Source organism: Thamnophis sirtalis, unplaced genomic scaffold (assembly GCF_051295495.1).
Source record: "Thamnophis sirtalis isolate CommonGarterSnake01/CBP01778 unplaced genomic scaffold, rThaSir2_p1.2 scaffold_13, whole genome shotgun sequence".
In the NCBI taxonomy this organism is placed as follows: domain Eukaryota; kingdom Metazoa; phylum Chordata; class Lepidosauria; order Squamata; family Natricidae; genus Thamnophis; species Thamnophis sirtalis.
Genome location: NW_028261393.1, coordinates 30,735,507 through 30,744,715, shown reverse-complemented (window position 1 = coordinate 30,744,715; position 9,209 = coordinate 30,735,507). Strand labels below are relative to the sequence as shown.

General features: G+C 47.6%; 1 protein-coding gene across 1 annotated transcript; it reads left to right on the top strand.

Annotated features, from left to right (window-relative positions):
- The first annotated feature begins 1,051 nt into the window (after window positions 1-1,051).
- On the top strand, window positions 1,052-8,842 carry PPIE (peptidylprolyl isomerase E). The gene is made up of 10 exons (XM_014072841.2): window positions 1,052-1,855; window positions 1,947-2,045; window positions 4,221-4,264; window positions 4,780-4,806; window positions 5,872-5,953; window positions 6,094-6,194; window positions 6,666-6,789; window positions 7,947-8,132; window positions 8,349-8,491; window positions 8,573-8,842. The coding sequence occupies exons 1-10, from the start codon at window positions 1,354-1,356 to the stop codon at window positions 8,639-8,641; spliced, it is 1,377 nt and encodes a 458-aa protein (XP_013928316.2). The 5' UTR covers window positions 1,052-1,353; the 3' UTR covers window positions 8,642-8,842.
- The last annotated feature ends 367 nt before the right edge of the window (window positions 8,843-9,209 follow it).

Here is a 9,209-nt window from a genome sequence, read left to right as displayed (position 1 = left end):
ACAAAAGACAAGGGAAAGGGGGGAACGAGACAAAGACAACATATTAAAAACAAAACCAACATTCACAATTTCTGTGGAGGTAGATGCTTCTCAGCTCCCCCCAGCCTGCTGGAACAGCCAGGACTTGGTGGCTTTGCAGAAGGCCTGGAGTGTAGTAAGGGTCCGGATCTCAACAGGGAGCTCGTTCCAGAGGGCCGGAGCTGCAACAGAGAAGGCTCTCCCCCGGGGAGTCACCAGCCAACATTGGCTGGCAGATGGAATCCGGAGGAGACCTAACCTGTGCGATCTAATTGGTCTGAGAGAGGTAATCGGCAGGAGGCGGTCTCTTTAAATTAAGTAAAGAAAAAAGATGTTAGATCAGATGAAAGGCCTAAATACTCTTGCACCTTATTTGCTGTTGGGGTTCAAGCTGTTGCTGCTGGAAAGTGTAGCTCTTTCCTTCCGTGGCTGACTAGCAGCGGCAAAGGCTGAGAGGCCTCTCCTCTATCTCTCTGGGAGCACCTAATCCTCCACAGCTGCTTTGACAGGTGTCACCTGTGGTAGCAAATGTCAATTAAAATTTGAACTATATGGGATACTTTTACTCCTAATTTCCCCATTTTTTTGTTGGCTTCTAAAGGAGAAAGGAAGGTTCTAGGTCAATGATGGCTAACCTTTTCCAGACCGAGTGCTCAAAGCATGCGTGAATATGCACACACGTGCCTGAATCCCCAAAATGCAATGCGCATGCGGTCCCTTGGCACATGCCCCCCCATGGGCCCTATCTCACGTGCATGCATGGCAGAGACCTGAAGACCAGCTGGCTGGTGGAGGCGAGCACCTATGCGTGGCAGAGCTGAACTGAGGCGATGACGCGCGTGCCTACAGAGAGGGCACTGTGTGCCACCTCTGGATGGTTCTACGCTTATCATGATCTGGGTTAAAATGCTCTGTGTCAGTTGTGAAATCTGCAGAAAATTAGGTAACATTCATTGTGCATGCATGCAACTTACCATATATGGTTCTCAAACTGCAATTCTAAGCAGGAAACAAGATTAGAAAGACAAATTTGGGCCTAGTAATAGCGTCCATCCTGTCACAGACAGAGCCAGCCAAATGGTGCTTTCCTGTTTAAGATAAAAATGAAGTGTATTAAAGAGAGGGATTGGTGGATTCTTGTGCATTTGTTTCCCTCTTGCATCACTGAGATGGGGAAACATTATGTGACTTGTGATTCTGTGTTTATATTCTTTGGGAACCCGACTCAAAGGACAGCTGGGGTTTGCTCTCCTCCAGAAGTGTGTGGAATCGCATTCAAGAGCCTGAAGAACAGCTCAGCCGTGCAGGGAGCCTCCTCTGAAGCAGCAGAGGGGGATGGGCGCTATTCAAACGGATCTCCGGGGCAGACTGGTGCTCGCAAGGCGGAAGAGGGGCATGCCTGCACCGGCGATGGAGCTGCCAGGTGTGCCTCCTGGGGCCGGACTAAGGCGATCTGAGCGGCTACCGCAGGGGCGTCGGCAGCCGAAAGGGGCGACTTTTAAGACTTCATGGACTTCAGCTCCCAGAATTCCCCCGCCAAAAGACGGTGACCGGAATCGCTTTCGGCCTCCGCCTGGGGGATCCACGAGCGGCGACCCTGCGATCCGGATCTCTCCCAGAAACCAGGAGGCCGAAGGGCGCAAAGTGGCGGCTCGGCTGGTTCGGTGGATCTCACGGCCACAGAGGGGCGGGGGCGGGGGGGAAATGCCTGGGCTGCTGCTCCGCCGCCGGTTCCTCCCGCCTCTGGGGGCGCTGTTGCGGCCCGGCCGCCCGGAAGTAGCGCCTGGGGAGGCATGCGCTGCGGCGATGGCCTCCAGCAAACGGGTGCTGTACGTAGGTGAGCGGCGGCGGCGGCGGGGGGGGGGGGCTGTCGGGGGGTGGGGGGGTGGAGACGCCAGGCCTGATCGCCTTGGCCGGGCTTCTTGCAGGTGGGCTGGCGGAGGAAGTGGACGAGCGGATGCTGCACGCGGCCTTCATCCCCTTCGGAGACCTCACCGACATCCAGATCCCGCTGGACTACGAGACCGGTGAGGGGCGGGGGGCGGGCTCGATCGCTGACATCCCCAACCTCCACCCTACGGCAGAAGAAAGAAAGGCTTCGCCCCGGGCTAAGAGCCGGCTGACCTCGGCGTTGCCCCGGTTGGAAGAATACAGAAGTCCAACCCCCTGCAGCCTACGCCATCTCAGACAGGCTCTTCTTAACAATTTTCAGTGATGGAGCACGCATAACATCTGGTGGCAAGCTGTTCCACTGGTTGGTTGTCCTCACTGTCAGGAAATTTCTCCTCAGTTCTAAGTTGCTTCTCTCCTTGATTAGTTCCCCCCCATTGCTTCTTGTTCTACCCTCAGGTGCCTTGGGGAATAGTTTGACTCCCTCTTGTTTGTGGCAGCCTCTGAGATTTTGGAACACTACTATCATGTCTCCCCTAGTCTTCCTTTTTTCCTTTTAAGCTGATACATGTTTTTTTCTTTAACTTCCTGTTAACATAGCTATGTTGAAATACATTTTCATTAATATTTTGCAAACTTTAGGCATTGTATATAAAGGAAAAAATACATTTTCAAATTTTAGATTAAAACTTTTAATTACAAACATGAAACAGATGAAAATCCATCTTAATTCCAGTTGACTGAAGTTTATGTCACTCGTTCCAGCTTGTCTTCATGGAATAAAATATTTTTCTTCTCTGGAATGCTTGTTTAGTAGTTATAAGCTTCTCTTTTTCTCAAGCTTGCCTCAACCTTGTTAATATCCATAAGGGTTAGGGTTAGGGTTGTCCTTTAAAAACTTGCTAATTTTCTTGGAGCTGCACTTTCAATTGTGTTGGGAGGCTTCTATTTAAACCATCACAATAAAAATTGTTCTAGGCCCAGTACTCTTCAGGTTTTACACTTAGGCAGGAAAAACCAAAAGTACAAGTACAGATTAGGCCAGGGGTCGGCAAATTTAAACACTCAAAGAGCCATTTGGACCCATTTGCCACAGAAAAGAAAACACCGGGAGCCACAAAGATCCTAACTGGAAGCCCCCTGTTCAATTCTGGAGCTGACCGGAAGTTCAGTTTCCCTACCATAGAATCTCCTAGCGCGGCATACTTTTTCCTCTATCTGTCATAACCGAAAGCCCTATCAATTGTGGAGACAACTGGAAAACCCTTCCCTTGCCATAGAATCTTCTCCTGGTGCACTGCGCTTCTCCCCCTCCCCCCCGGAAGCTCCTCTCAAAATTGTGGTGCCAACCGGTGACGGAGCCGCAGCAGAGGGAGGAAAGAGCCACATGCGGCTCCAGAGCCACAGTATGCTGACCCCTGGATTAGGTGAAAGCTGACTCAAAAACGTCACTGTGAGAGGGGCCTTGGAGTCACTTAAACAGGAGCCAGCAGTGTGCAGCAGTAGCCAAAAAAGCTAATACAATCCTTGGCTGTATAAGCATAGAATGTCATAGAAAATCACGTGAAGTATTAGAACCGCTTTATAAAGCCTTAGTAAGGCCACACCTGTTTTGGTCACCACATTACAAAAAACAAATGTTGAGACTTTTGCAAAAAGTGCAAAGAAGAGCAACTAAGATGGTTATAGATCTGGAGACAAAAACACGAAGATTTGGGTTTGGCTAGCTAGAGAAAAGAAGGACTAGGGGGGATATGATAGCAGTAGGCCAGGATTTGAGGGGACTAACCAAGGAGAGAAGCAACCTGGAATTAAGGAGAAACTTCTTAACAGTGTGGACAATTAACCAGTAGAACAGTTTGCCTTCAGAAACTCTGGGTGCTTCATTACTGGAGGTTTTTAAGCAGAGATCAAATAGTCACTTGTGTGAATCCTGTTTGAGCAGGGGTTTGGACTAGAAGACCTCAAAGGTCCCCTCCAGCTCTATTCTGATTGAGGTTGGAAAGGAGATTGTAGAAACTTGGATTGGGCTGAGTAAAAGTCAGGTTGGGCTTTGTGTATGCTCCAGGATAGAAACTAGTTGGAGCACAGCACTGCTCTTGTGCCCTTGTAACAGGCGGGGTGACGAGGAGATGGGGACAGCTAGGTGGGAGTGTCAAAATAATGCAGCTGCTGTCTCAACTTTTCCCACCTCAGACACCCATCTTTCTTTGTGAAAAGTCCAAAAAGTTTCAGTTGATCTCCATATCGAGATGAATATTGAGGCCTGTTTCCTCAAACGCTGATGTTTGATGTTTCTCTTGTGTCTGCAGAAAAACATCGAGGCTTCGCTTTCATTGAATTTGAGCTGGCTGAGGTGAGACAGGAAGGGCATTTTCAAAGTTTCTTCATCCTTTCTCCCCCTGTTTGGGGGAGGGTGGGGAGGGTGAATCCCTGAACTCTTGGAGGGATTGCACGGAATCTATTTGGGCAGGTGACATCTCTGGAAACTGCATTGTTCAATTATCAGAGCATGGATATGTCTGAAGGCCAATTTTGCCCAGTTTTCCCAATGGGATCTAGTTTGAGAAGGTGCTTCCAAGCTGGAAAATAATGTTTCCAACCACTTCCACCTTTGGCATTCTTCAAACTTTAGTGTGTTTCTTTGCTACCAAAATTTCAAGCAGTGCACCAGCGAGGATTGAAAGCTTGCTTGGTAAAAGGTTTCCGTAGACCTAGCAAGTTTTCTAGGACCGTTTGCATGCTTCATCCATCTCTTGGCCAGATTATTTCTCTCAGTGCAGTACTTCTTGTCATGACCACACCAAAGGAGGAAGAGTGATGTAAGGGAACATTTTGCCTGAAATGATTCCGCTTTTTTTTTTTTTTTAGGATGCTGCAGCTGCTATTGACAACATGGTAGGTTTATCTTTAAATCTTTATTTCATTTTTCAGCAGTTTGAAAGGTTTTCTTTCTTTCTTCCCAAATGGTTAAGATCATTAGAGGAAACTGAGCCTTTCTCAGTTTGTTTCTTTGTTTTGTGAGAAACAGCATGTCTTTCTCCTTGGCTTCCAAAGCTCCTTTCAGGAAGCCATGGAAGACAAAAGGCTTGGTGACTCTTTGCTTTCAGCTTCAGGAGGATTAAATGCTTCCACTTGTTGGGCAGAAGTCTCTTTGCCCCCATAAGGGATCCTTCCATGGGGCCAGAGGGAAGTTGAAGTGGTGGAGGCAGATTATATCAATCTGGGTGCTAATCAGTGGTGGGTTCCGGGGCTAGTGGCATCCACATGGACGTGCGCAGTGCGTGCATGCGTCTTAACGCTTCCACGAGCCACTGCGATGCTCCAGCTGCTCAGCAGAGCATCGCGCAGGCACTGTACGCACCATGCACGTGCACGGAAGCGCAGAATCCTTAAAAGACAGGTAAGGAGTTTGGGCAGGCGGATGGGCCCTCCGGAGCACTGTACCGGAATGGTATCCAGTGCTCCGGGTGGGCTCCAGTACGCCCATACCTGGGCATACCCGCCTGCAACCCACCATTGGTGCTAATGCACTGGAATAAGATTCAAGAAGATTGTTGCAGGACACAGAACACAGCATTGATACTGAGCTGAATTCCCTGGCAAGAGGAATAGAACAAAACAGAGAAACCGAGTTGGAAGGGACCCTGGAGGTCTTCTAGTCCAACCCCCTGCTCAAGCAGGAGACCCTATACCAGTGATGGTTAAGCTTTTCGGCACCGAGTGACAAAACTGGAGCACATGCACACACCAGAGCGCTGGAACCCAGAAGAGAGCAGCTGGCCCGCCTGTGACAGAACCCGGAAGAGCAGTTGGCGATGGCACATGTGCTCACAGAGAAAGCACGTATGCCATGGGTTTGTCATCACAGCCCTATACCGTTCTGGATAAGGGCTGCAATCTCTTCTAAAAAGCCTCCAGTCGAAAGTAATGGCGTCCCTCCTGCTTCCCTTCTCCATTTAGAACGAATCTGAGCTCTTTGGGAGGACTATCCGTGTCAACCTGGCCAAGCCAATGAGGATCAAAGAAGGCTCCTCCCGTCCAGGTGAGCAGCAGAATTCAAGGTCATAAGGGATCTCCGGCCCCTAGACCTTAGGCTTGTTTTGAGGGAAGTCCTCCAGCTTTTAAGTGGATTTGATGCTCAGATTTGAAACTCCCTGAATCTTTTCTGTTTTTCCATGACAGTCTGGTCAGATGATGATTGGCTGAAGAAATTTTCGGGAAAGACACTTGAGGAGAATTTGGAAGAAGGGGGAGCAGTGGCAGCCCAGTCAGAGGTTCAGGAGGTACAGAGGCCACGTGGCCCCAAGTAATGTCGGTCTCCCAAGATGCTCAGCTCCTCTTAAGACCTTTTTGGGAGCTACTCATAATAAGTTTGCATAAATGTGGGCTTCTGTGAGATGGGCACAAATTTCGTCTGCAAAGCCTCCATGGTTGTACATGAGCATGTGGTTGCAGCATTTAGCGTTATTCTGCATTTTTTCCAGATGCAAAAATGGCATATATTTTCCAGCCAGCGACTCTGGAGCAAGGGGGGAGCCAAGGAGAGTGACCTCTCCAGAGTCGCCCACTAATTTAACAACTGGAATTGAATTTGGATCTTTCCAATCCGTTATTTAGCTGTGTAGCCATTGCAACACTGGTTCTCATCTCATCCCCTTCTCAGATGCCTTCTTTCAAGCAGATGAAGGAGGAGGACGGCTCATAGATAGCCATCTTCCAAAATCATGGAAGACGTTCTGTTTCTCTTCTTTTAGGGGGAACCACCAGTGAAAAAATCCAGGACCAACCCCCAGGTTTACATGGACATCAAGATTGGAAATAAACCTGCAGGTCGATTGCATATTCTCTTGCGGTCAGATATTGTCCCGATGACCACTGGTAAGCAGCAAAGGAATCCATTGTGCTTGATGGGAACCTTTTTCAAGTTGGTCTTGTGTTATTGGAACTTGCAGTGCTAAGTCACTATCCAGAATTTGGCAGGCTGTCCTGTTGTTAAGAGACAGAAAAATTCAGACCTCTTTTCTCCAGTGACAGCCTTCCTCACCCTGGACCTCTCCAGGACTGGCTTTGGTGTGACCAACGTGCCTGGAGATTCTCTTGGCTCAAGAGTTGTAGTCTGGGGATTGCCAGGTTGGAGAAAATTGTTCCTTGTGCTGGGCAGATGTGTTGGTCATAATGGTGTAATGGAAGCCACATCATTCCTGGAGAGGGCAAAGACAGCAAATCAAGAAATAGGGTTGCATCATCAAATGCATGCCAGTTCCTCTGTTTCTGTGCCACAAGTGAGCCCGCTTAAAAGCACAGATTTTCACTTTTAAGAGTTTTGTTTTCATCACAAAATTTCCTAAGCCTAGTCTTGTGGTGAAAACCTCAAAATTGTTTCTGTTCTAAGAGTTCTGATCTGTCCCAGACTTGTAGCAATATTTTTTGCAACTTGATAAAGACCAAAGGATGTGGCTTTCCTTGCTTCTTTTCTAAATTTACAGGATTTGTGTTGAAGTGATTGTTCAGCACATTTTTCTCCATTTCTGTACATGTTGGATGCTTGAAGGTTTTTAAAATACGAGTGCAGTAGCTTGGAGCTTTAAGTGCATAGTGTATAGTCATTTTGTAGAATTACTGCTGCAAAAATGTATGATTTTCAATTAGAATTACTTCATTAAATGCCACAAATTGTAATTTATCACCTGTATGTTCATAACTCTTTTACTGGACCAAGCCCTTAGAAGATAGAGCTAAAGATTGAGGCAGAAAGATCAAACTTGAAACAAAGATACAATGCATTTAAGCAGGGGAAGGCTGGAGTTGAGATGTGGTGCTGCCCTCTGGATCCCATGGCAGCAGTTGAAACAATTGGAATTCAAGAAAGTAACAGTAATAACAGAGATTACACCAATTGTAACTGATTTTTAACTGTTGCCCTGACCCCATTTTTAAGTGGGATGATATTCTAACAAGCACCACCTGTTAAAACACCACTCTTCCCCTTTGCCATGTCTGTTGCTTCATTGCCCAACTTGGCCTCTAATTTGCAGAGAATTTCCGCTGTCTTTGCACGCACGAGAAAGGCTTCGGATTTAAGGGAAGCAGCTTTCACCGAATTATCCCCCAGTTCATGTGCCAGGCTGGAGATTTCACCAACCACAACGGTACCGGTGGGAAGTCTATCTATGGGAAGAAGTTTGATGATGAAAACTTTATTCTGAAGCACACAGCGCCAGGTAGAGTATGGCAGGGCAGCTGAAAAAGTGGGTCATCCAGGTGCTTGGCACCCCAGTCCAAGTGGGGTGCTGCCGCGTCTGTTATCCCAACGTGCCAAGGACACCAAGTCCTCTTCCTTTCATCCTTCACTTCTGCATGGATCAAGTGCCGAGCAGCCCTGCCTCCGGGAGGCGTTGCAAAGTGGTGGGGGACACAATGTCCATGTGTCTCTCCAGGTTTGCTCTCCATGGCCAATTCTGGTCCCAACACTAATGGCTCCCAGTTTTTTATCACTTGCGACAAGACTGACTGGCTGGACGGGAAACATGTGGTCTTCGGAGAGGTTACTGAAGGAATGGATGTGATGCGACAGATTGAGGTGAGGGTGAGCCTTTGTGGGTGAATGGCACCTGGCTTTGCCTCTCTCCTTTCCACATCTCATGTCTCTCTTCCTCCGAAGGCTCAAGGCAGCAAAGACGGGAAACCAAAGCAAAAAGTCATCATCTCTGATTGTGGTGAATTCATCTGAAAGTGGCCGCAAGCAGACGCTGGGTGGGAATACCGGATAACAGGAGAAGCCCAAGCCCAGCTTCACTTCGCTCTGGATGAAAACCAGGATACTTTTCTAGTATCAGTCCAAGTCTATTATGTGTCCAGATCTGTAAAACTGTTAGAGATTTCTTTTGTACAGAATTTTTCTTTCTATAAAATTCATGCATTTTTTACAACAGATCCGCCTTTTAATTTCCCATAATTACCTGTTTACTTTGAATTTTTTACTCCTTTAGCAATGAGGTGCAACCTTTTTCAATCTGAGTTTTCCATTTCCTTGCATGACGAAGGTCAACATATCCATATTTCCCAGGTGAGATGGGTGTGTTTGCACATGGCAAGAAACCATGTGCTGCGCTTTCTGTTTCAGGAAAACCAGCTTTCATTTTTTCTTTTCATCATGAAAGATGCAAACTGCAGCTGAGGCTAATGGTGCCATTTGTCTTTTTGCATCAACTGGAACCACAGCAGCTGGTTGGCACAACAAGAAAATGACATTAGAACAAAAAGGGCCCGATTAGCTGCTCTTGAGGGGAGGAAGAAAG

Bases quoted from the DNA above. Each gene is read 5' to 3' on its own strand.
- PPIE (XM_014072841.2), top strand. From the start codon at position 1,354: ATGGGCGCTATTCAAACGGATCTCCGGGGCAGACTGGTGCTCGCAAGG. The intron at 5,954-6,093 runs GTGAGCAGCAGA...TTTCCATGACAG, and splicing joins AGAAGGCTCCTCCCGTCCAG to TCTGGTCAGATGATGATTGG. The intron at 6,195-6,665 runs GTACAGAGGCCA...CTCTTCTTTTAG, and splicing joins CCCAGTCAGAGGTTCAGGAG to GGGGAACCACCAGTGAAAAA.